The 23,828-nt window shown below is 60.1% G+C and overlaps 2 protein-coding genes across 5 annotated transcripts in view; one reads left to right on the top strand and one right to left on the bottom strand.

Moving 5' to 3' along the window:
* The first annotated feature begins 881 nt into the window (after positions 1-881).
* The window catches only part of SLC5A10 (solute carrier family 5 member 10), a 54,944-nt gene continuing 31,997 nt past the window's right edge, over positions 882-23,828 (top strand). For 3 of the 4 annotated variants that reach the window (XM_055576349.1, XM_055576348.1, XM_055576351.1), the window contains exons 1-9: positions 882-995; positions 3,888-3,959; positions 4,214-4,318; positions 4,620-4,679; positions 5,320-5,424; positions 9,918-10,023; positions 10,273-10,353; positions 11,928-12,133; positions 17,545-17,680. In XM_055576349.1, the coding sequence (XP_055432324.1) occupies positions 882-995; positions 3,888-3,959; positions 4,214-4,318; positions 4,620-4,679; positions 5,320-5,424; positions 9,918-10,023; positions 10,273-10,353; positions 11,928-12,133; positions 17,545-17,680 (985 nt within the window). The remainder of the gene's footprint in view (positions 996-3,887; positions 3,960-4,213; positions 4,319-4,619; positions 4,680-5,319; positions 5,425-9,917; positions 10,024-10,272; positions 10,354-11,927; positions 12,134-17,544; positions 17,681-23,828) is intronic. The other variant, XM_055576350.1, reaches the window with a different exon arrangement.
* FAM83G (family with sequence similarity 83 member G) overlaps positions 11,686-23,828 on the bottom strand; it is a 28,667-nt gene continuing 16,524 nt past the window's right edge. Inside the window, exons 3-5 of the mRNA XM_055576347.1 lie at positions 20,087-20,211; positions 18,193-19,438; positions 11,686-12,678 (exon numbers count right to left, since the gene is read on the bottom strand). Coding sequence (XP_055432322.1) covers positions 12,271-12,678; positions 18,193-19,438; positions 20,087-20,211 — 1,779 coding nt within the window. The 3' untranslated portion in view covers positions 11,686-12,270. The remainder of the gene's footprint in view (positions 12,679-18,192; positions 19,439-20,086; positions 20,212-23,828) is intronic.

Here is a 23,828-nt window from a genome sequence, read left to right on the forward strand (position 1 = left end):
CCGAGAGCTGCCCAGCTGCACACTCTGATTTAATCAGTGAGCAAGCACCTGAGCAGGAGGGACATAGTGGACCCAAGCCATCACTGCCACCACTGGGGAGCATCTGGGGTTGATACAGGGCCGAAGCCCAGCTCTGGCCCTCAAGTGGCTGGATGGGGGCAGGTGGCCACCCTCCCGCCTCCTTCCCTGACTGTGACCCACAGCACTTACTCTGAGCCCAGAACGGGTCAGTGAGCAGAAAGGTTAAACGTGGCCCAGGCCCTGGCAGATGCTTGCTCAATGTGGGGCCCAGTATCCGTGGTGCTGGGAGACCAGGGGCCCCAAGGGGATGATCAGGAAGGGGCTCTTGAGCCTGGTCTAGAAAAGAGGACAGGAAATGTGGTGACAAGCCTCTAGTGTCCAACAGAGCACGTTCTAGGACCAGGACTGCTGTGGCTGGAAGTGACCCAAGAGATGCAAATCACTGCCAAGGGCCTCGCGGTCCACTTGAGGCCCGAGGGCTGTAGAAGGACATGGCTGCTGTCACAGCAGTATCCCCAGAGGAGGGGCATTTGCCCCCGTCCCTCCTGCTCCTAACCTGAATTGCATGCATTTGGTAACAAGCCTTTTCTTTCCGGGACAATTCTGGTTCCTCTGGGTCCACTAGACCCCTTTACATTTCCCAAGTCTCCTTTGTGTGTAAAGAGGTGCCCATCCCCCAGCGGTCCCCACGGGGGCAGGGGAGGGGGTAGGGTGGAGAAGACCCAGCTGCACTTTGAAGCGTGCACCGTGGGCTGGAATGTCACCGTCGTGCTGGTTTAATCATAAATCCTGCTTGCCAGGAAGCCCTCTGCTCTGGTCCAGCCCTCAGTCCCACTCACTCAGAGCCGGCTCTGCTGAGGATGGCTGTGGACAACTCCACCAGTGACGCCCATACCCCCGGGCGGCAGCTGACCGTGGTGGACATTGCCATCATCGCCGTGTATTTTGCCCTGAACGTGGCCGTGGGCATATGGGTGAGAGGACAGTGGTGGCACAGGCTGGGGCGGGCGCTGGGGCGTGGGAACCGTCCGGGATGTCCCTGGGCATGGCATCCTCTCTCTGGAGGCCCGATGCCCTTGGGCCTTCCTCCCAGCCCCGGGGAGATTTGCCGGAGACCTTGACCCAGCCCCTTTCTCTCTTTGGCGACAGATTCTCAAATCTCTAAAGTGAGGAACAGGAAGTGTTTCTAAGGGCAGGTCGAGCAGGACGCTGGGGGCTTCTGTGCGGCTGATAAGCTGGGCGCTTGGCACAGCGTGCAGTCTTCTGGCCTCCCCTCCGATGTCAGATGGGCTCACAGAATCACAGGGGTTCTTGGCTGCGCCCACACCGGCTGAGCCAAATCCAGGGTGGGGCAGTGGCATGCAGGGCCTGGGGTCTCTGTTTTAACAACGCCATGTCCGCCAGCCTTGCCTAGTTCATAAGCCAGTTTCTTCGGCCTTTGAGAAGAGAGAAGGGCTTTAGGCTACCACAGGCTCCAGCAGCAGTGGGGCCACTGCTATGCAGGTGCTGTGTGCATTGACCCCCCCAGCCCCATTTGCACGCCCTGCCCAGAGGGGAGCGCCTCCTCCATCTACTCCTAATCCTGAGTGGGAGGTGGACACAAGCCAGCCAGTCTTGTCTCCAGAGCTCCCCAGGCTGGCACCCCTGAGCCCTGACTGGCATTGGTCTTCCTCTCCTGGTGGAGAATGAGGAGCCCCTCTTATCTTCTCTGGCCATGGCTCTAGTTCTAGGATCCTTGGAAGTTGCTCAGCTTTTTGACCTTCAGGGTATTTATTTGTAAGACATGTATTACCGCCTGGTCCTAGGTCCCAAGTTCCCAAATGGGAGAGGTCTTCTACCTGAGGTGACCACACGTAAGGGACCCTGCTGCTGCTGTCGATCCTGTAGTAGAAAGTGCGAGTGGTGGAGGTAGAGGTGGAGATGGTGGGGGGCGGGGGGCAGTGGAGATGATGGTGGAGGCGGGGGAGGGGCTGGTGGAAGTAACAGCCACAGTGACTGGAATTCATTCTCCTGTGATTAAATAGTAACTCTCAGGCAGCCCAGTGCTGAGTGTTGGGAAAGTTGGGTCTGTGTGTTCTGAGAACAGTTACTTAACCTCCTCTTTCCTCAAACACACCTCATAGATCTGTACAGTTGCCTCTCACAGCTGTTCCAAGGAGCACAAGAGCCCAGTGGATGTGAAAATCCGTTCCAACCAAGTGTGCTGTGTTCTTGGGGGCACCGTGCTGGGGGTCAGAGGAGGGGCCCCTGCGGTGGAGGCTTTCTTTTTTAAAAAATATTATCATTACTATTTATTAATTTATTTCCTGGTCTTAATGACCCAGATAACCACAACAGTGTGGTCACTCACCTAGAGCCAGACATCCTGGAGTGTGAAGTCAAGTGGGCCTTAGGAAGCACTGCTATGAACAAAGCTAGTGGAGGTGATGGAATGCCAGCTGAGCTATTTCACATCCTAAAAGGTGATGCTGTTAAAGTGGTACACTCAATATGCCAGCAAATTTGGAAAACTCAGCAGTGGCCACAGGACTGGAAAGGGTGTTTTCAATCCCAAAGAAGGGCAATGCCAAAGAATGTTCAAACTACCACACAATTGTGCTCATTTCACATGCTGGCAAGGTCATGCTCAAAATCCTTCAAGTTAGGCTTCAACATTACATGAACCAAGAAATTCAAGATGTACAAGCTGGATTCAGAAAAGGCAGAGGAACCAGAGATCAAATTGCCAACATCTGTTGGATCATAGAGAAACCAAGAGAATTCCAGAAAAACATCTATTTCTGCTTCATTGGCTATACAAAAGCCTTTGACTGTGTGAATCACAACAAACTGTGGAAAATTCTTAAAGAGATGGGAATATCAGACCACCTTACCTGCCTCCTGAGAAACCTGTATGCAGGTCAAGAAACAACAGTTAGGACTGGACATGGAACAATGGACTAGTTTAAAATTGGGAAAGGAGTGCATCAAGGCTGTATATTGTCACCCTGTTTATTTAACCTCCATGCAGAGTACATCTGAGTACATGCACAGTACATGAGGAATGGGACAGGCTCTGTGACTTAGGTGACTTGGGACCCCTGGAGCTGGAGTGAGTCAGGACCACTCAGTCAACCGCTGGGAAAGATGAGGCCCTTGTAGGAAGGGAAAATGCTGTGAGAAAGCCTTTGGCAACATCCACTACATCCTTGAGGATAAGAGAACACGATAGAGAAAAGCAGGGGCTAAGACCAGGGCGGCTCTGGAGGTTGTGCAGTGCACCACCTACACAGCTGGACATGGCCATCCTGGCAAGATGGTGAGAGTCCTCAAACTGTACTGTGTTCAGTGTGGCTGGATCATGAGTACAGAGAGAAAGCAGAGGTCAGGGGGCTGTAGTGGGACAGGCAGCCAGCAGTCATATCAGAAGCTTCGAGTGGTGGGCCCAAACAAACCAGCTTAGTCGTCCTGACCATCTGGGCAGCAGAGAGCAGACAGTTGGAGTCTGGAAGAACCAGGCCTGCATGTTGATGGACTCGTGTTTCAGCAAGTAGTGGTGCCTCTTCCTTTTGGGGGCTGGGCGATGGTCTGTGGTGTGGATGCATGTTTGTTCATCCGTCCATCCATCCATTAGCTGATGAGCCTTCAGGTTGCTTCCACCCTCGGGCTGCGGTGAGTTACACAGCTGTGAGCAGCCACGTGAGGGGGTCATTCGAGCACCTGCTCTCAGCTGTCCCGGATGTAGCCGGGAGCAGAACTGCTGGGTCTCGGGGTCACCTGCGTGTCCCACTCTCTGGGCAGCCAGTGCACTATTTCCCACGGTAGCGGCACATTGTTCCCTGCCTCTGGCCCAGCGAAGGCTCCAGTTCCTGCCCCTGTCTTTGCAGTCCTCCTGCCGGGCCAGCAGGAACACAGTGAGCGGCTACTTCCTGGCCGGCCGGGACATGACGTGGTGGCCGGTGAGTGCCCCCCAACCCCTCCCACCCCTTCTTGCACTGGGGCCACATCTGACCCCTAGGTCAGCCTGCATCTGCATCCCTGCCGTCACTTTCTGTGTCCTCCTCACACCCAGAATCACCCCCAGGCCGGGCCAAGGAGGCAGAGATGGGGCCTAGGCCAGCAGGGGTCCCTGAGTGGCTGTTGGGGGAGGCAGGTGGTAGAAGGCATGGAGAGGGCAGGGCTGATGCTAGCTCCTCCCCTCTCTCTCCTCCAGATCGGAGCCTCCCTTTTTGCCAGCAGTGAGGGTTCGGGCCTCTTCATTGGACTGGCGGGCTCGGGAGCGGCTGGAGGCTTGGCGGTGGCTGGCTTCGAGTGGAATGTGAGCTCCAGAGGCGGGTGTCCGCTGTGGGTGGGAGTGGGGTGGGGTGGGCAGCAACCTTGATAGGTGCTGGATGGTGCTCATCAGAGCCCACCCCTCCATGGCCAGAGGCAGTACCCAGCAACCCAGAAGGCCAAGATCCAGGCAGGCAGGGTTGATGGGGAAGTCAGGTCTACAGAATGCTGCAGGCAGGGAGCCCTGAGCCTCAGCCATCATCCTTAGTGTTCAGGGCTGCAGAGAGGAGGCGGGGACAGTTCTTGACCCTATATGCCCTATCCTTACCTGCCTCTGTCCCCCACAGGCTACCTATGTGCTGCTGGCCCTGGCATGGGTGTTTGTGCCCATCTACCTCTCCTCAGAGGTGAGTCTGCCCAGGGACAGCCCAGCTGGGGGCCTCGGGATAGCCAGGCCTGGGGTGGAGTGGGTGGTGGTGATGGGCAGGACCCCTGGCTTCACACATGAGTTGGTAAGTGAAACCACAACTCTCAGCTCTGGGTTTGTTTCTAGTCCAGCTTAACGTTCCTATTGAGCCATGGAGTCAGGTCCCCTGGGCCCTCAGCCCAGGGGCCTTGTCTGTTGGTCTCCACTGTACCTGCATGTTGCATCTGGAGGAGGATGCTCCATCTACCTGAGCACACAGGCTGCACACCTGGGCTGCAAGTCACATCCTCAATTATGCGGCTTCTTTGGTCCCAGCCGGGCATCACTAAGTCCGGTGGTTCACATTTCCTGGATGTCTCAGTCTTGTACTTCCCCATCTAGCCAGAGCTCATCTGGATTTGTTATAACAGCCTTCCAACTTGTCCCCTGCCCCCAGCCACAGCCCCCCATGCATCCCTCCTGTCTCAGCCTGCTACAGCCCAGCCTAAGCCCCTCACCATGTGATCAGAAGTGTAAGCCTGGAATTCTAGGCCTGGTGCTGGGGCTGTGAGATGCTCCGGGCCCAATTGCTAGCTGTGGCCTTGCAGCAGTGAGCTTAGCCCGCTGGCCTATGCCCCTAGATCGTCACCATGCCTGAATACATGCAGAAGCGCTACGGGGGCCAGCGGATTCGCATGTACCTGTCTGTCCTGTCGCTGCTGCTGTCCGTCTTCACCAAGATTTCGGTGAGCCATCCCTTCCCCCACCAGCTTCTGGCCAGCTTAGCCGTAAAATCCCTGCTCTGGGGCCCTCAAAGTGACCTGACAGCCCCTGATCAGCCCCTGCCATGTCTGACAGCTGGGGAGACCAAGGCCCAGAAAGGCACACTGACTTGCCCAGGATCACACAGCTGCACCAGGGCCCTGGGAGGGGGCAGAATGGAGCCCTGTGACTCCTGCTTTGCCCCTGGGTTCTTGTCTGGGCTCTGGGTCCCGGTTCTGGCCAGCCAGGAGTGCCCACTAGGGGGCGCCCAGAGCCTTCTGTCTCTGGCCCAAGGTGGCAAGTGGCTGTCAGCTCGTGCCAGGCTGACTCCCCTTTCCCTGGGGGACCTGGCCTGGGCACATCCCGTCCACATCCTGGGTCTCACAGGGAGGGAGACTGAAGCCAGGATGGGGGGAGCTGGTCTCAAGCCCATGGGGCCTCCATGGCCACTCCAGGCCTGTGTTCTCTCTCCTGAGTCCCCATCACCAGCCTGTCCCCAGAGGCCATCCAGCCGCTCCAGCTCTGGCAAGGCTCAGAGGTGGACAGTGGTCCCTGCACAGACCAAGCCTGGTTCCTCCCTCCTGCATGGCAGCTTCTGCAGGGGTGTCCAGGGCTTCCTCCTCCAGGACCCCGACCCCGGGACCCCCAGGAGCCTCGGCCAGGCCTCCACCTGGGCTGCCAGGCCCCTGCTGGGTGGGTGTGGGTTTCCGGAGGGGGGTTGGTTAGTAAGCCGGCCCCGCCTTTTCTTCTAAGAGGGTCTCCCCCAGGGGTTTCTCTTAGAGGGGGCGCTGCTGCCCTCCAGGACAGCTCCCATGTGCTTCCTCCTCCCTCTCCTGCCCCTCCTGAGCCCCCCAGCCCCTCTGGAAGCAGGGACTCAGCACAGTGGGGGGTGCAGATATAGCACAGGGGGTGGACCTCAGAAGAGAAGGCGGCGTTCCTGCTGGATGGCACAGAGCCGGGATCTAGTGGAGGAAGGGATGCTGATGGGGAGGGCAAACGCCAAGGAGGCGGGGGTGGTGTGGGATGCTTTGGCAGTGGTCATGGCAGGGGGCTCAGACCCCAGGGGTCAGACATTTCAGGACCAGAGGAGGAGCCGGTGGGGGGGTTAGGGAGCAGCGGGCCTGGGACTGACCAGCGGTCACACAGCCAGACTGAGGCTGCATGTTGCTCTCGGGGGCCACTCCCACCCCAGGCCAGAGGGCTGGTAAGAGGTGAGTAAGGGATCTGAGTGTCCAAGGGGCCCAGGGGCTTTGAGCAGGGGTGACACGTCAGGCTTGTGTTAGTGCCGCCACCCTCCCCCACCGGAAGATGCCCTTGAGCAGACAGGGGCAAGAGGCGAGGGGCAGGGTCTGCCAAGGCCAACCTCTGGGCGTAAGGGGCCCCCCAGCCCATTTGTCCTGTTGGTGGCTCTGAGGCAGAGTTCACATCCCACACTCAGAGCCTGGACAGGGTGTCCAGAACGGTGGGGGAGTAAGTGGGGAGAGTCCTTAGAGGACACCGTGCACAGCCCTGTTTACAGACAAGACGATGGAGACCTAGGGAGTGATCAGGGTGAATCCGGCAGAGACCACGGTTAGAGCCCAGAGGGCTGATCACTGTCCCACTTTGTGATGAGGTGACTCAGTTGTCATCATTCAGTCGCTCAGTCGTGTCCGACTCTCTGTGACTCCATGGACTGTAGCTCACCAGGCTCCTCTGTCCATGGGATTCTCCAGGCAAGAATACTGGAGTGGGTTGCCATTGCTTTCTCCAAGGGATCTTCCAGACCCAGGAATCAACTCCTCATGTCCTGCATTGGCTGGTGGATTCTTTACCACTAGCGCCACTGGGGAAGCCCCAGGTGACTCAGTTTACCCACCTATAAAATGGGAGGGAACCCACTGATGTCAAGGCTGGGGCTGCATGGATGAAGTGGGAGGAAAGCAGGGGGAATGCTGATTGCCAGGCCAGGCCTTGGAGGGACTGGGCTCCCCTGACCAAGGCTTTGGGCTGAAGCTGTTTGCAGCTCTGGAGCCCAGCTGGGCCCCTGAGGCCCTGACCTCACTGGGCAGAGCCCCTGGAATGCCCCATGTGTCCACATGCCCAGGACTCACCCCAGTTCCAGCCTGCTCAGAGACCATAGGGCCCGCCTGCTGCCAGCCCCAGGCAGGGACACTAGTCTGCAGAGAGAACCGCCAGATGACCCCAGGGGGCCTAAAGGCTGGAGGGTAGCCGAGCTCCATCACTGTGTGCTCCAGGCCGGTCACTTAACCTCTGGACAATAGAGAAACTCGGTCTGACACCCTGGGTCATTCAGGGGCTCGATGCCAGTTGCTTCAAACCTCTGCACCTGTGTGCCCCTCTGTGGAGTGGAGCAGCTCTCTCAGGGCTCCCACCTGCCTCACCCCAGCTTCCCCTGCTCTGGTTCTGCAGAGGCCAGGGGGCTGGTAGGGGCTGAGCACCGTGCCGGTGGTGCTCCACACGCACCCCCCACTTTACAGACAGGGTCCCTGGGGCTCAGGAGGTAAGGTGACCTGCTCACCAGGTTCACAGACCCAGGGCTCTTAGCTCCTACCCAGCTGCAGCTCGCCTGGGCCCCCAGGACAGAGTTCAGCAGAAGGAGGGGTCCAATGGGGCTGGGGGAAAACCTGAAGCCTGCAGCTGGCTGCACACTTACCTGGCCTCCAGCAGCACCAGGAGCCTTTACAGAGGCCGCGCAGGGTCCCCGAGTCCCACCTCCACACCCATGCCCTTGCTGTCCCCACCGCCCAACCATTACTCTCGAAAGGAAGTCCCTGGGCTGCAGAGCAGTTTGGGAAGAAGGGCGTTGGGGGCAAGCTGAGTCCTGAATGATGCAGATATGGGAACGTTCCTGGACGGAGGGACCTGGGTGAGCTGAGGCCTGGAGGCAGCAAAGTGCTGGGCATGAAACAGCAGCCAGTCTGGCGTGACCAGAGTCACTTGGGCTTAAAGGCAGAGCCTGAAGGCTGGGCACACAGACCAGGGCTCCCTTCCGCAGTGACTAGGGTCTGGGGAGGGGTCTTTTTTTCTTTTTTTTTTCGGCTGTTCTGGATCTTGGTTGCTGTGCAGATTTTCTCTAGTTGCAGGACAGGGGCTTCTCACTGCAGTGGCTTCTCTCGTTGTGGAGCACAGGCTCTAGGCACGCGGGCTTCAGTAGCTGCAGTTCACGGGCTCTAGAGCACAGGCTCAGTAGTTGTGGTGCATGAGCTTAGTTGCCCTGAGGCCTGTGGGATCTTCCCAGACCAGGGAAAGAACCTATGTTTCCTCTACTTTCTAGAACCTGCCCCCTCCTCCCATTGCCTGGCCACTCCCATCTCTGATACTTGCCAGGGCCTGACCATGGGGAGGTCCCTTCATCTCCCTGTTCCTGGTCTGATGGAGCGGGGTGAGAGGGGTGGGGCTTGGAGAGACCTTCCTGCTCTGATATTCAACAGCTCTGGGCTCCTCAGCTTGGGTGGCACTGGCTCGCTGCCAGGGGTGGGGGCAGAGTGAGGGGCCACTGTTCTCAGAGCAGTTTGTCAGCGTCCCCAGACTGGCTGGTCTCTGCTCCAGGAGAGAGGAGGGGAGGAGGCTGGGGAAGCAGGGGTCTGAGAACCTGACTTCAGGAGGGCTGCTGGACCCCTAGCTGGGCCGGTGCTCTGGCCTCACGCAGACTGTCCCCCATGTGGCAGCTGACCCGTGGCCTTGCCCAGCCTTCTCAGGAGCCTCTTGGCCCCACAGGCTGTGTTTTGGAGTATCTTCCTGACATGAAGCGGGTTTGGACACTTGGGGGGTGGGGCCCCTGGTCTAGCCCTGGGTCCTGCAGAACCAGGTCCTCCCTCCTTCTCCGGGCACCCACTGCACAGTGAAGGGGTGTGTGTGTGGTCTGTAAGGCCTGTTCCAGCACTGATATTCTCAGGCTCACCCCAGAGCCCTGACTGTCCTGTACTCCCCAGAGTCTGGGACGGCAGGACTGAGTCCAATTCAGCTCCTGGGAACAAGCTCCAGCCTGAGACGTGGTCCTGGTTTCAGTTTCAACCCCATGGGGAGGGTTCAATAAGCAAGAGCGCCCCTCTGTTCCCCCAGCCTGGCCAGCGTAAGTCTGGTCTCTTCTCGGGGGCCCTGTCTAACAAGGAACAGAGCACAGGGACCCATTTTACACAGAAAGACGTGGGTCTGGAGACTGAGACACAGGGTCCTGTGCTCTGAGACCCACTCCTCCCCAAGGAAGCCCTCCAGGACTCTCCTCCATCCCCAGGCAGGAGCCAAAATGAACAACAAGCTGCTACCAGGGGGCGGGTAGGGGGCACTTAGGACTTTATTAACATCAGCAATGTCCCCTGCCCACCATTGTCTACAGCCAGGATGCCCACCCCTGCTCAGGACAGCCCCTGGTGGGTGAGGCGGTCTCCCCTTCCAAGGCCACTGGGCAGGCGCGTGGTGCTCTGGGTCCTGGGGTTGCCTTGGGCCTCTACACATGCTTCTTTCCCGTCCCCAGATCGACCTGTATGCGGGGGCCCTGTTTGTGCACATCTGCCTGGGCTGGAACTTCTACCTGTCAACGGTCATCATGCTCGCCATCACGGCCCTTTACACCATCGCAGGTGCAGCGCCCGGGGACACACGGGAAACTGGAGGCTAGCCCGTGGGGGTTCGGGCACCTCCTCCTGTAGCCTGGGACCTGGCTGGTTTGAGCCAGGCACATGGGCCTCTGCAGCTGCTCAGCTGGCCTGGTTGCTGTGTCCACCTATGCCAGGACGAGGGGCACGGGTGTGGGACAGCTGTCCCTCCCAGAGCTCGGTTGCCTCCCCATTCCGGCCAGGCGCCTCCAGCTCTGTTGTCTCCACTTGCAGGGGGCCTGACTGCTGTCATCTACACAGACGCCCTGCAGACGCTCGTCATGGTGGCGGGGGCCGTGATCCTGACGATCAAAGGTGAGGGCCGTGGGCCTATCCATAGGGGGCCCCCCATGTCGGCACTGGGGGTGGGTGTCCCCACGAGGCCAGGCTGTGGGGCCCTCAGCCCCCTGCCAGCCTCCCCTGAGTGGCAGAAGCCTGTTCCCCTCTCGCCCCAGCTGCCCTGTGGCACTTCTGTCACCAGCTCAAGCCGGCTGGTGTTTGGCTGCAGAGCTGACGCAGGAAGCAGGGCCATACATATCCACCCTGGCTCAGTTATGGGAGGTGGGGCTGTGGGTGGTGTGCCCCCACACCACTGGGAGACCACGTACTTGCCTGGACATCTGTCCCCACTGTTTGAAACCTTGTACAAGACCCCAAGAAGTGCTGTGGCAGGCAGGACAAAGGCAGGGTGGGAAAAAGGGATTCAGACCAGCATCTCCTGGTCTGGGAACAGGGAGAGGTAAGCTTGGGGGCTGTCCCGGGGGTAGTGAGCTCCCCAACCTGGGAAGCATGCAAGCAGAGCCAGGAGGAGCCCATAGAGGGCAAACAGAGGCCTTTACAGTCTCTTTCAGACTCAGACTCTAGGACCCTTGTTTAGTGGTCTGTACCTTTGCTCTGAGCGCTCACCTCGGCCTGGCCTGGGCTCCGGGTGGGAATGATGCTGGGGGCTGTGGGGAGGGGGTGGGGAGCGGGGCCTGGGGCTGCCTGGGCTTTGTGTACCTGCCTCCTCACAGACCAGGGGCCTGTGTCCCTGGAGCCCACCGCAGGAAAGCACCTGGGCAGCCAGGTGCAATCTGGTTAGGGGTGGTGGGGCAGTGACCACAGACAAAGCAAAAGCCACAGGCTTCCCTGGTGCCTCAGCTGGTGAAGAATCCTCTTGCAATGTGGGAGACCTGGGTTCAATGCCTGGGTTGGGAAGATTCCCCTGGAAAAGGGAAAGGCTACCCACTCCAGTATTCTGGCCTGGAGAATTCCATGGACTGTATAGTCCATGGGGTCACAAAGAGTTGGGCACAATTGAGGGACTCTCACTTTTGGCCCAGACCCCAGGGCAGACAAAGAACAGTGAGTGGTGAACGTGATCTTGGTTCCGGCCAGCTGGCTGGCAGTGTGGCCTTGGTGGCTCCCCTGCCCTCTTGGGACCGTTTCCCATCTCAGAGTCACACCCCCTTGCCCCCCAGCCACTCTCAGCTCCACCAAAGTCTCATCCTTCGGAAGCCCCTGGGTCAGGACATTAGCCCTTCCAACTACTGGGGAAAGTCCTCGAGTGCCGAGGAAAAGACGCGTCTGCGCCCTCGAGCCGACAGTGAGCCTGGTGGGGGGGCCCCCTCCTCGCCGATGGGCATCCAGAGGCTGCAGGACATGGGGTGCCCACGTGCAAAATGTTCCTTTAATATTATTACTTTAAATACAAATAAAATAGTCTTTTGAATTCACTTTTTTTAAAAACCCTCTATCTCCACACCTTTCCAGGCATTGGGAAAGGTAATGGGAAAAAGTTGAGTCTCCTGTATTTGTGAGACTCCTGAGTTACTTGTGAGACGAGGGCAGTGGGGCCGGGAGTCACGGCCACTGGCTGCTGACCATCACCATCCCACCCACTCCTGCAGCTTTCGAGCAGATTGGCGGGTACGAGCAGCTGGCAGAGGCCTACGCCCGGGCCGTCCCATCCAGGACCGTCTCCAATACCACGTGCCACATGCCCCGGGCAGACGCCATGCATATGTTCCGAGACCCCTACACCGCGGACCTCCCGTGGACGGGGATGACCTTCGGCCTGACCATCATGGCTGCCTGGTACTGGTGCACTGACCAGGTGAGGGTCCTTGTCGCCGCCCGCCCCCATTCCTGCCTTCCAGGGTGCCTGTGGAGGTGCGGGTGGCCCAGGAACCCCTGCACGGTGAGCCCAGGCTGGGCAGAGGCCATGGACGGTGTGGGCCCGGGCATGGGGTGCTAGGGGTCCTTGCGGTCCCGGGGGGCATGGGCCCGCCGTTTAGAGTCAGATGGGGCCCACTGGCTGCCACCCGTCCTGGCCTTCAGGTGCTTTGACTGGGACAGTTTGGAGTACGGGATTCCAAAGGGGCTGGGGTGTTCCTCGGTGGCCCTGCTGTTGGCCAGGGCACTGGCATTTCGGGCCGGCCTTGGGCTCCCAGGACCCGGCAACATGCGGGGCCCTGGGCCGCTCTTGGCCTGCCAGTGCTGGGGGCTTGCCACAGCCGGGCCTGCTTTCCTGCTGGAGCTCTGGGCGCCGTCGGCCGTGGGGCGGAACTGCGGGGGTCCCAGGGTCCTCAGTGGCCGTGGGAAGCCGTCTTTCTCCCTGGTGCCTGAGGCAGGGGCTCCGTAGTGGTGAAACCGCTGGCCCTGGTGGAGAGAGAGTGGACAGGTGAGACCCGGGGGCTGGAGCCAGCTCCGTCCCTTTGGGAGGGCTCTGGCCTGCAGTGAGCATGCCTGGTTTTGCTCCCTGGCCCTGCCCCCAACAGCTGGGGCTCCTGGACACGTTTCCTTCCCTCCTCTGTGCCTGTTTCCCCACAGGTACTACGGGAGTGATCCTGCCCTTGTGGTCACATCAAGGCCAGTGCCTGCTCCTCCCCAAGCCCCTGCCGGCCTCCCCCATCTGTAAGGGGTCAGATGGGCCTCCACCTGGGCCTGGTGCCTGGGGGCGGGGTCCCCCTCCCAAGCTGGCACCAGGTGGCCTCAGGGGGCCATGCTCCCTCCCTGGGCAGAAGCAGATGATGTCCTGCCTGCCTGAGGGCTGTGGGTACCTTCAGGCAGTACTCAGGTGGGAGGGACCCTCAGGGGCACTGGCCTGACCACTGTCCTTGATTCTGGACCACGGCCCGAGGACCCCACCCTGGGAGTGAGGCCACCTGGCTGGGAGTCGACCCAGCCAGTCACGGTGGAGTGAACGGGGACAGACTTCCCGGGAGGCGGGCCCAGCAGTCCCATCCACAGGACAGGACACTGAGGCCAGGGTGGGTGCCAGCTGGTGAGGGGCACTCTGCATCTCCCAAGTGCAGGTGTTCCATGTGCTCGCCAGGAGACCCTGTCTGGGTTGTGACTGTGGGACACAATCCAGGTGGGAAGGATCCTGGGCCTCAGTTTCCCCACCTGTGATAAGTGACATGGTGACATGTGACATGGTCACATGCCCACAAGTCCCTGTAGGCTGTACCCACTGCAGGCGTCTGCCCAGCACCTGGGAGGACTGAGGCCCAGCCCAGGTGAGTGAGGGTCTGGATGAAAGGCCAGCAGTGGAGGGTGGGCAGGGGGTGCCTGGCAGCCCTGTGGACCAGTCGCAGCCCCTTCCTCACCAGGCACCTCTCATTCCCTCCCCGCTTAGCATGGGCCTGGCATGGCCCTGCGTCCAGGGACGGGCCAGCACTCAGGAGATTCTCCCATGAAGGCCGAGTGAGTCAGCACACAGGCTGGCCTGGAGGTCAGGGCTGGATCGGCCTCCTTCCTGGATAAGAAGGTCACACGGGGAGGCAGAGGCACTGCTGACCCCATGGGGGTTCCGAGTGCCAAGAGCTTGGGGCCATGCCTGGCCTCAGCCCGACCTCCCTGTCCCCCTCCTGCTCAGGCTGGGTTTACCTAGGGAACCGCTGGGCCTCAGACCAGATCCCCAACCACGCAGGTACCCATCCACTGGGTCCTACTCAGCCCCTGATCCAGGCAGCCCCACGGTGTGGTCAGCACCACGTAGCAGCTGTGTGTGCTGGGGCCATGAATGCTTTTCACCTTCTTCAGACATTTCAGTGTCTCCCAGCTCGGCCACAGCGTGTAGGTGACGCTCAGAACCCAACAAAACCAATGAAACAGGAGGAGGGGCCTGGCCAGGCACTGGGCTCCTCTCTGGGGGCTGCCGTACCCTCCCACTGCAGCTGCTCGTCTGCACAGCGGGGAGGCGCACAGACAGGAAGGGCCCTGGGCCTGCCCACTCCGGCGGTGCTGGAGCGCACTTGGTCCCCTGTCGTGGCTGTAGTTTCAGATGGACCGTCCCTCTTGGGCAGCAGCTGGGTCTGTCTGCAGAGGCCACCACCTCCAGGATCTGCTGCGGACCAGGCGCCATGTTGAGTGCACAGCCCCTGTCACCCTCGTTCCCATGAGCTCCTCTCTCGTCTCCATCTCACAGCCGAGCATCTAAATGCTCCTGGGCCAGCACAGGGCCCTGGGTGACCCTGTGGTGACCCTGACAGACGCCCGCCCTCCATGACTCGCCACCAGTCAGCCAGAACTGGGCTTGGCTGGCCACACGCGGCCTCATCCAGGATGTGCAGCAACCCTGAGGGTCGGGGGTCACATCCCACCTTGCAGGCGAGGACACAGCACTTCGGGGCAGTCCCGTGGCTGAGCAGGGAGAGGGAGCGGCCTCAGGCGGGGCCTCTGTGGCAGCGGTGCTGATGCTGGGGACGGGGCGGTGGTCCTGGCCTGGCCTGCAGGGGCATCACTTCTCCAGCTGCGGAGTGGGGCAACCATAACTGTCCCTCCCCCGTCCCGGGCCTGGCCACCGAGAGAGTATGGAGTGAAATCACAGAAGATGGCAGGGATTCAGGGAAACACTCCTGTGAGGAGTGCAGCCCCAGCTCTCGTAATTACAGGACATCAAGCGGAGGGTCTACAGAGAACCACAGCTCACCCCCACTGCAGACAGGGAAACTGAGGCCCAAAGTGAGGAATGGACTGTCCCAAGTCAGAGCTGGTAGAGAGGAGGTGGAACCAGCCTGCCCTGCAGCCCCCGTGCTGCCAGCCTGGCACTGGCCATGTTTGAAGAAAAGCAAAGGCAGTTTATTCTGAACTGCAGCAGGGGAGGCGGCTCCCATACCTCACGTTTGGCAGAAACTCAAAGGCAAGCAGAGGAGGGGGAACCTCTGCAGAGGCACAGAGGGGAGGCTGGGGGGGCCGACGGGAGGCCACCAGCCTGGGGACGCAGGAGGCAGGGACTGAAACGGGGCACCTGTGAGAACGATCAGGGTTGGAGGACGAGTTGGAAACAACAGTTAGAGAAGCTGCCAGTTATTAATTAGGTCCTGGTCACTTGGGACTGATCGTTACAAAGTCACCGTGCAGCTTCCTGGGCGGGTGCTGGAAACAGCCATCTGCCTTCCTGCCTGGCTCTGAGAGACATCAGGGCAGTGGTTTCCCAGGCAGGTTGCCGCAGGTCGTGGATCAGAGTACTATATTTTTTTTCTATTGGTCGAGCCACAAGGTTTGTGGGATCTTAGTTCCTCAGCCAGGGCCTGAACCCAGTGCTAACCACTGGACCACCAGGGAAGTCCCAAAGTTCTATTTCGGTATGCAGCTCAGCCACCGTCCACGCGCTGTTCAGTCTGTACGGGATGGGCTTCTACAGTTAGTATGTGCGAGTATGCCTCCAAGGACACACTTTCGCTTTTGGATCTTGAGGTGACTATAACAAGAAAATTGCACCGAAGCCTAAATTTTCAGAGATCACCATCTCTGATCCAGAGCTCCTTTATCGAGCAAGTTTACAATCTTCAGGGCATTTTCTGAGATGTTTAGAGGGACCTCTGAAGAAGCTCATGACAGTTTCTCTTAAGGGCGCCAAACCCAAATGTGCGGCACCTAGAGGCCTCTAGGATGGACATTTGCAATTTCTAGCCTTTAGAAAATCCACTTTCGTCAAAGCAAAGGTTTACCCTAAAACAAAGGCTGTGTCCATGCCTATGCACAACCCTGTGATTCTGCACTTGCTTCCCAGGATGGTAACTGTCCCCAAGCAGCAGACATTAGTTCAAGTGTGGACCAGTAGGCACCTAACTGCTAGGTGCTTAATACCTTCACACAAGCAAGAACCCGGGAAAAGATGGAGAAAGATCGCATTGAGGAAGCACCTGAGGTCCTTGGTGAAGAACAGGCTATAGGGGCTTCCCTGCTGGCCAGTGGTTAGGAATCCACCTGCCAATGCAGGAGACACAGGTTCAATCCCTGGTCCAGGAAGATCCCACATGCTGTGGAGCAACTAAGCCTGTGCCTGAGGCCCATGAGCCTAAAGCCTGTGCTCCGCAACAGGAGTAGCCCCCGTCTTGCTGCAACCAGAGAAAACCCAAGCGTAGCAATGAAGACCCAGCACAGCCAAAGATAAAAAAAAAAGTCTGCAAGCCTCTATTTCCCACCTGTGTCCTTCCCGCCCCTTTGTTTTGATATAAACGTAGGTAATTTTCTTCAGTTGATGAAAAGGTGCTGGAGGATGAGCCAGGGAGGGTGGAGCCGCCAAGTGAACCCAAGGAATGTTCTAGTGGATTCCATTGGCTGCACCCTTAGAGCTTTGTAAATTGCTCTGTCCCCGCCTGATTTAGCAGGAAAACATCTATTTTAGAGCTCACCCTGACTGGGACCCTGTAATTAATTGCTTCACCAACAGCCATGTCAGAGGCAACTGCTAGGAGCCACTTGTCAAACTCGTGTGTTTGGAAAATAAGTGAAAATCACGAAGAATTTCTACTTCTGAACTGCAGGAAGTTATTTAAACTGCAGAATAGCAACCGAAAAATACTTGCATTTAAAAGTTACAGACTGCACAACTGGGAACATACTAAAAACCATGGAGTCATATGCTTTACGTGGCTGAACTGTGTGTGAATCATATCTCAGTAACGCTGTTTAAAGTCCCATGTTCTTAACAAGTAGATTCGTGGTGTCAGAACTGGGAGGATCTCAGATGCTATCAGTTCCGACTACCCCCTCCCATTCTGCAGATCTGGAAATTGAGGCCCAGACAGGCGTCGCCTGCGGCTGCATGAGAAGTTGCCCTCATGTTGCAGCTTCTAGCTCCTTCCACAACTGACACACAAGCTTCCCCAAACCCAGGTCCTAAAGCTCCAGACCTCTGCCTGGGACACAAAACACAGCTGGAACCAGTGTCTACTCCTGACATGTGCATGAGCCTGCCGGCCTCTCGTGACAGCGCAGGAGGTGGCGGGAGGGTGTGGGGGGGTGGTCCCTGACACTGTTCCATGGTCTTCTCCAGCCCTGACAGCTGCCGGAGTGACAGGCCGGGCAGGACCAACACCTCTGCTCGACAGATGGGAAGACTGAGTCCTGGAGAGAACCTGGGCCCCAGATGCTCAGCCAGCCAGCAGGGGTGCTGTCAGGGGTCAGGGAGGGTGCATCCAGGGCTGACTGGTCAGCTTCCACCTCACGCGCTCCCTGAGCCCCACGGAGGCGGAATCCGGGGCAGCTGGGACTCACCCCCTCCCCTGCCCCCAGGTCATCGTGCAGCGGTCACTGTCCGCCCGGGACCTGAACCACGCCAAGGGGGGCTCCATCCTGGCCAGCTATCTCAAGATGCTGCCCATGGGCCTGATGGTCATGCCGGGCATGATCAGCCGCGTGCTGTTCCCAGGTACGACACGCTCCGGGGGCGGGGCTGCAGGATGCAGAGGGTGCCAGGAGGAGAGGCCAAGGACGGGCAAGCTGTTTCCCGGCCTAGGGGAGCGGGGAGGGGCGTGGTTCCTGGGCCACAGTCAAAGGGATCCACACGGATATGAGGTAGCTGGATATGAGGTCTGGGCAAAGACCACCTACTGCTCTGTGACCTCGGGGTGTGAAGGAACACCTCTGTGCACCGCCATCCCCTCATCACAAACTTGGGAGCAGACCACCCATGTGACCTTGCACACTTGTCACTTCTGGGCATGCTACACGTGTCTTCTTCTGGCTCCTGGTCCCTGGCTCAGGCTGCCTCTGTGGAATGCTGGGTAGTGACCTGCCGCATGTGAGCCCTGCCTGGTTGCTACCACGCCCCACCGTAAGATTTCCCCATAACACAGAAAGCCATCAGCACGGCGGATGCCCAGCAGGTGGCACCTGTGGGTGCTCAGTCCTGGGGCTGGGGCTCCCAGGACCCCGACCCACCTGTGCCTCCTGGTCCACAGGGCGTGTGGCCTGCATTCTCCTCTGGGTGCCTGCCTCTTCTCTCTCCTGACCCTGGGCCCATGAGGAGTCACCCAGGGCTCCGCCAAAGGTCCCACGGGTCATATGGGGGGCGCTCAGCTGTCGGCGGGGGGGCTGGGCCGGCCCGTTGGCCACCTGCTCCGAGTGGCGCCTCCGGAGACAGGCCGAGCGATCCGTCACCTCAAAATACTCGTCTGACACAGAGGAGGAGGCCAGTGAGGCCCGCCGGGGGCCAGGGCCATGGTCAGAGCTGCCCGAGAGGCTGTCCTGGTCACTCAGGGTCACGTAGTCATCGTCGTCTTCCTCCTCCTCCCCGTCCAGCCCGTTGGGGACCACCTGCCCCCCGCCGTCGGGGTCATCCGGGGTCATAGGTAGTTGCCGCTGAAGCGCGGCGTGGCCTGGGCCTGCCGTCCTGGACAGCCCGTGGTCCATCCCATTGTGGGGTGATTCCTCTTCTGGAGTCTCCAGGGCCCAGCCAGCACCACCGCCCTCCTGGGCGAGCAGGTCTGCCACTGGGACCGTCCGGGGCTTAGGCACAGGCGGCCGTGGCTGGGCGTCCCCCTGGGGGAGGCTGTTCTCGGCAGGGACGCCGTCCGGCGGGGCGCTGGACTGGAGGGCGGGGCTGGGGTCCTGGCTCTGCCTCCACAGCTGAGTCCCTGCCTGGGACGTGTCTCGGATCTTGATACGGTTCATCTGACTGGGCTGGGGGTTCCAAATGTTGGGGTCGATGATGTTGATGTATCCCAGGATGTCGCTGCCAGGCTCGGGGTCGGGCTCCACCCACGTGGGCAGGTAGTCGAACATGTTGGCCCGCTCCAGGTTGAGCAGCCCTGGGTGCACGGGCAGGGGAGGCTCAGGGAGGTCTCCTGGGCGCTCAGCGAGGGCTGTGCCCCGCACACCCTCAGGCTTTGCAGTGTCCTGCTTCTCAGACGATGACTTGGCAATCTCGTCAGCGCTCTTGGCCTTGACCAACGCGTACTTGGGGTTGACGAGCTTCTTGGCCACAGTGCCCGAGGGCACCAGCGGGACCGAGGGGGGCAGGACAATGGGCTCAGGCTCAGGTTCCTTCTCCATGGGGATGTCCTTGAGGCAGACGCTGTGCGACATGAGGTACAGCTCCTGGAACTGCCGGTCAAACATCTCTACCACCTGGCCCGACAGCACGGAGATCACGTTCCGATCCGTCCTGGCGGCTGACCACGTGAAGCTGCAACACAGGGACCTGGTCAGGTGTGGGTCTGGGCCCCGGATGAGGGAGTCCTCCCCCGCCCCAGTGCACCCAGAGGCCAGTGTCCGTCAGACTGCAGCCACAGATGGGTTTCAGGAGAAGGGAGCAGAGGCAGAGGAGGGGGCCGGAGCCCCAGGGTCAGGCCTGGTGTGGGACCTCAGGCAGCCGCATGCACCAAGCCCCTCCTGGAGGTGCAGCCTGGACAGGGTGTGTCGTCCAGCAGTGACTTGTGCCGCCATCAGTATCTGCTTGCCCACCTGTGTGGCTGTGGGCACCTCCCAGCTCCCTGTCCCTGCTTGATGGACCCAGTAGATCTGGGCCCCGCCAGCCTCATCCTGCCCCCACCCTTAAGCAGCTCTTAGAGTGACCGCCCTGTGAGCCCGGCCCACACTCCACCTCCGGGCTGCTGACACCTCGAGGCTGGAACAACAGTCTGGCGGAGGAAAGTGTCATTCTGCCTGCTTCTGAGACGGGCGGGTGGTGTGCGGGCGGGCCCAGTGCCACTCACACCTCAGCAGTTTGGGGACCAGTGAACCAGAATAACCAGGGTGTCATAGGTAGGCTTAAGGGCAGAAACCAGCTGGGAACTGAAGCCGCCTCTCCCCCAGCCCCTGGAATGCCAGTCACCTGTAAGAGCCACAGATGGCCCGGTCGCCATCCACGAACATGAACTTCTGGGCCAAGGCGCCCTTGAACTTGGTGGCCGACCGCGTGAAGAACTCGGTTCCTCCGCTGCTCCGCACCCTGAGATTCTGGGTTGGAGACAGGAGACGGAATTACACAACCCAGCACTGAGCACCCTACCTGGGCCTGGGGAGGGATCCAGGCGAGCGTGGACAGGAAGGATAAGACAGAGGAAGGGCCTAGAGAAAGCAGTAGTGTATGCGTGGGTCCTGGCCAAGGTGGGTAGGGGAGATGGGTCCAGCCTGGGGAATGCTACTGCAGGTCTCCAGCAGGAGGGGGAGGTGGACACGTTTCAGGAAGGTCCAGCGGATGGCTGGGGGCTGTGTAGTGGGGTATGGGGCTGCCCTGAGAGACCTGGGTCCTGCACTCGGGCAGATCTGTGGCCTTCCCAGCATGGGTGACCGCCGTGCCCACCCCCTCACCCCACCCCCGTCTCCCCGTCACCATGGTGTCCCTGTTCCCTGAGCCCTGCAGGCAGGGATCCTGGCAACCTCCCCCTCCTCCCGCAGAGCCAACCCCCTGCCTGGCCATATCCCCCCTTGCTGGGCCGGCACAATCAGCTCAGGAGCCGGCCAGAGAGGTCCCAAGAGACCACGGAAGGGGAGCCAAGATCCAGAGGGAGTAGACGGTCTCCCAGGCGTCAGAGGCAGACCTGGTCCAGCCCAGCCCCCTGTCAAGGCTAGATTCCTCCTGCCTTTCTCTGGGCGTCAGAGCCCTCCCTCTCTGCAAGTCTGTGGATGTGCTGGGATCCGGGGACGGGCTCCCCTCCCATCAGGAGAGCTTCCTGTTTGGAGGGAGGGGCAGGCATGAAAGCCCAGTGGTAGGGGGACCCCGGGGTGGGCAGGGCAGGCCTGGCTGAGACCCAGGGGTTGAGAGGACAACTGAGGGCACCCTGACGTGAAACCTCAGGGCAAGAGGCAGACGGGCTCAGGGGGGTCAAGCATCGCCCAGCTTGTGACTGCCCCAGCTCCCACTCTGGAGGACTGAGCTCAGGAACTCCAATTCTAACACAAGCCCCAGGGACTCTGAGCCTGAAATCCATTACATGCCCAGGTGACAGGGTTCTTACTCCCTCCCGGGGGGCCCTGTTCACACCGGGGGTGCTGGTCTGTCACACCTTCTGCGACACCCCCATCTGTCACCCTCACCCAGTGACAGCTTACTAAGTCGTTCACTGATCCCTGCCGAGGTCCCCAGCCCACAAAGGGGTGACCGTGACAACAAGCCCGCACTGGAGAGAGGGGAGCAGATATGTAATGACCCCAGCTGTGGGCAGCCTCCCGGGAAGGCTGGTGTCCAGGCTGACGTGTGACAGATGAGGAAGAGCTGGTCAGGGTGGGCAGAGGGTGCAGCACCTCAGACTCAGGACGACAAAGGCCTGACCGAGAACCGGGAGGACTTTGGGAGAGAAGGTTGGGCTATGGAACCTACAGAGTGGGGCCAGCCAGATGCTGATGAAAGACCCTATGGGGCAGTAGGGAGCCACGGAGGAATGAGAGTAGGGAACAATGTTGGGGGGGGGGTCCATCCAGAAAGAATGCATGCATTCACAGGGCGCAAAGGCTGACAGTGGAGGGCAGGGTTCTGTGCCTGAAGGACGGGGGCCTGAGTCCGGCTGGACGAAAGACCCGGAGGCTGTCTCCACTCTGGCCCTCAGCCCTGGGTACTCCATTCTGTCCCTTTTGTGACGGGTCGCAGACCCCTCACCTGGGGAGCCCCAAGGTAGGACCCGCAGAGGTTGAGGGGCAGGTTCCAGGGATGCCCACCTGGCCGTGTGGCCCAGCCCAGAAGGCAGATAAACCTCTGCTCCCAGGCTGGCTTCTCCCACTGCCTGTCTGCATACAACCAGCTCAGCAGGAAGCTGGCCGCGGCCCAGGACAATTAGTGCCCGTGACTTTGTACCAAACACGAAACAGGCTCAGAGACCAGAAGTCTGAACAAAGCTCCTGGAGGCGGTGTGAGGCCTTCCCCTGTCACCTGTGCCTGACCGCAGCCCTGCTCCACAGCTTCTGTGGGTTCCTGGCCCAGAGCTTGGCACACTCAGGCCGCAGCTTCTCCTTGCCCTTCAAGGACTGAGGACTTGAAGGACTCCCCTCCCAGCCAGGACTCCCTTCCCACCAGTGTCTGCCCCCACCCTCCCCAAAGTTTGTCCCATGAAGGGCTCAGAAGGTCACCACCTACAGCTCAGAGTGTCTCAATCTGTGGGGGAGGCAGGCCTCAGCTTCGCCCGATGCTTTGTATGACTCTAAGTGACTCTCTGACCCTCTCTGGGCCTTAGTTTCCCTGACTGCGTGATGGGGGCCTGGCCTACCACTCCAGGCCTGTCCAGCCCTGGGGCCCAGCAGCAGGCAGGAGCTTGTGGTGGCTCCCCGCCATGGCAGCACCTGGCTGTTTGGTCCTGGGTGGGGGTGGGTCCGGTCCCACCCCGTGGGGCTGGACCCAGATGAGGTAACGTCTCAGGAGCCAGAGCTTGGGCAAGCAGAAGTGGAAGATCCACAAAGCCGCATTGTCTCTGAGCCTGGGAAGCCCCCAGCAGAGCACACAGCAGGTAGAGGACACAAATGGGTTGCCCTGGCCCTGGGTGATCCCCGGATCCTTGGGAGCCTGTTTCCTGATACGTGTTGGGGCAGTGATGGGCCAGAAGAGGAAGATGGCTGGGCAGAGCTTCATCCACTCCCAGGGTGCCACCGCCCCAAGGGTGGATGGACGGGGCAGGGTGTGCTGGGCATGAGGGCTCCACGGAGTCTCCTGTGTACACATGGGGCTGGTGGAAGGTGGGGGGACCAGCCCAGACCCCCCTTCCCTGAGCAAGTGGGTCACTCTTGAGCTCTGGTCAAACAGCCCCAGTCCTGGTGTAAAGGGATGCAAGCTGGCCTCCCCCTGCCTCAGTGTTCTCAGCTGTGAAATGGCCCTGTCCACCCCCTGCTTCAGGGCTGCTGTGAAGATTGAGTGCATCAGGGGGGCGGCTAGGTGCTCAGCGGCTGCTCCCGAAACTGAAGGGGACAAGGGGGGCTGTGTCATGCAACACGATGGGAGTGGCATCTCCCTTCTCTCTCCCTTCTACTCAGAGAGAAGGAGCGGGAGGGACACAGAGGAGTGGAAAACATCTGGAACAGTGTGGACTCGGGCCCAGGGAGGCAGGTATGCTTGGCCATACACAATGGTCAGGTGGCTCAGGGAGCAGACTGATTTGCCCAAGGCCTCCCAGTGGACAGGGTCCAGCCCCCAGGGGCTGACGACAGCCCGCACCTGCACCCTGGCGGCTCTTTCACCCTCTAGGCCCTGCTGGCACCTTCTGGGTTGGAGGAGGCATGGGGAGGTCCAGAGACCACGCTGAGCAGGGCTGATGGGTGACAGCAAGTTCAGGCCAGGTTGGGGACAGACAGCTGTGTCCCGGGTGACTTCTTCTAAAGGGTCTGTTTTATGGGGCAGGGGGAACCAATACTCCCCCTGGCGTCCCCCAGGAATAGTGAAGCTGGGATGGGATGCACCCTTGGGGGCAGGGGACAGAGCAGGGGTGGGGCACTCCTGGCTCCTCCCTGGGGCCAAGCCGATTGGCTTCGTGACATTCTGGGCCAGGCGGTTCTCTGTTGGGGGCTGTCCTGCGATCACTGAACAGCATCCTTGGCCGCCACCTGCAAGATGCAGGTACCGCAGTGCCCTCCGGGTCACGGCCAGCAAAAAG

Source organism: Bubalus kerabau, chromosome 4 (assembly GCF_029407905.1).
Source record: "Bubalus kerabau isolate K-KA32 ecotype Philippines breed swamp buffalo chromosome 4, PCC_UOA_SB_1v2, whole genome shotgun sequence".
In the NCBI taxonomy this organism is placed as follows: domain Eukaryota; kingdom Metazoa; phylum Chordata; class Mammalia; order Artiodactyla; family Bovidae; genus Bubalus; species Bubalus kerabau.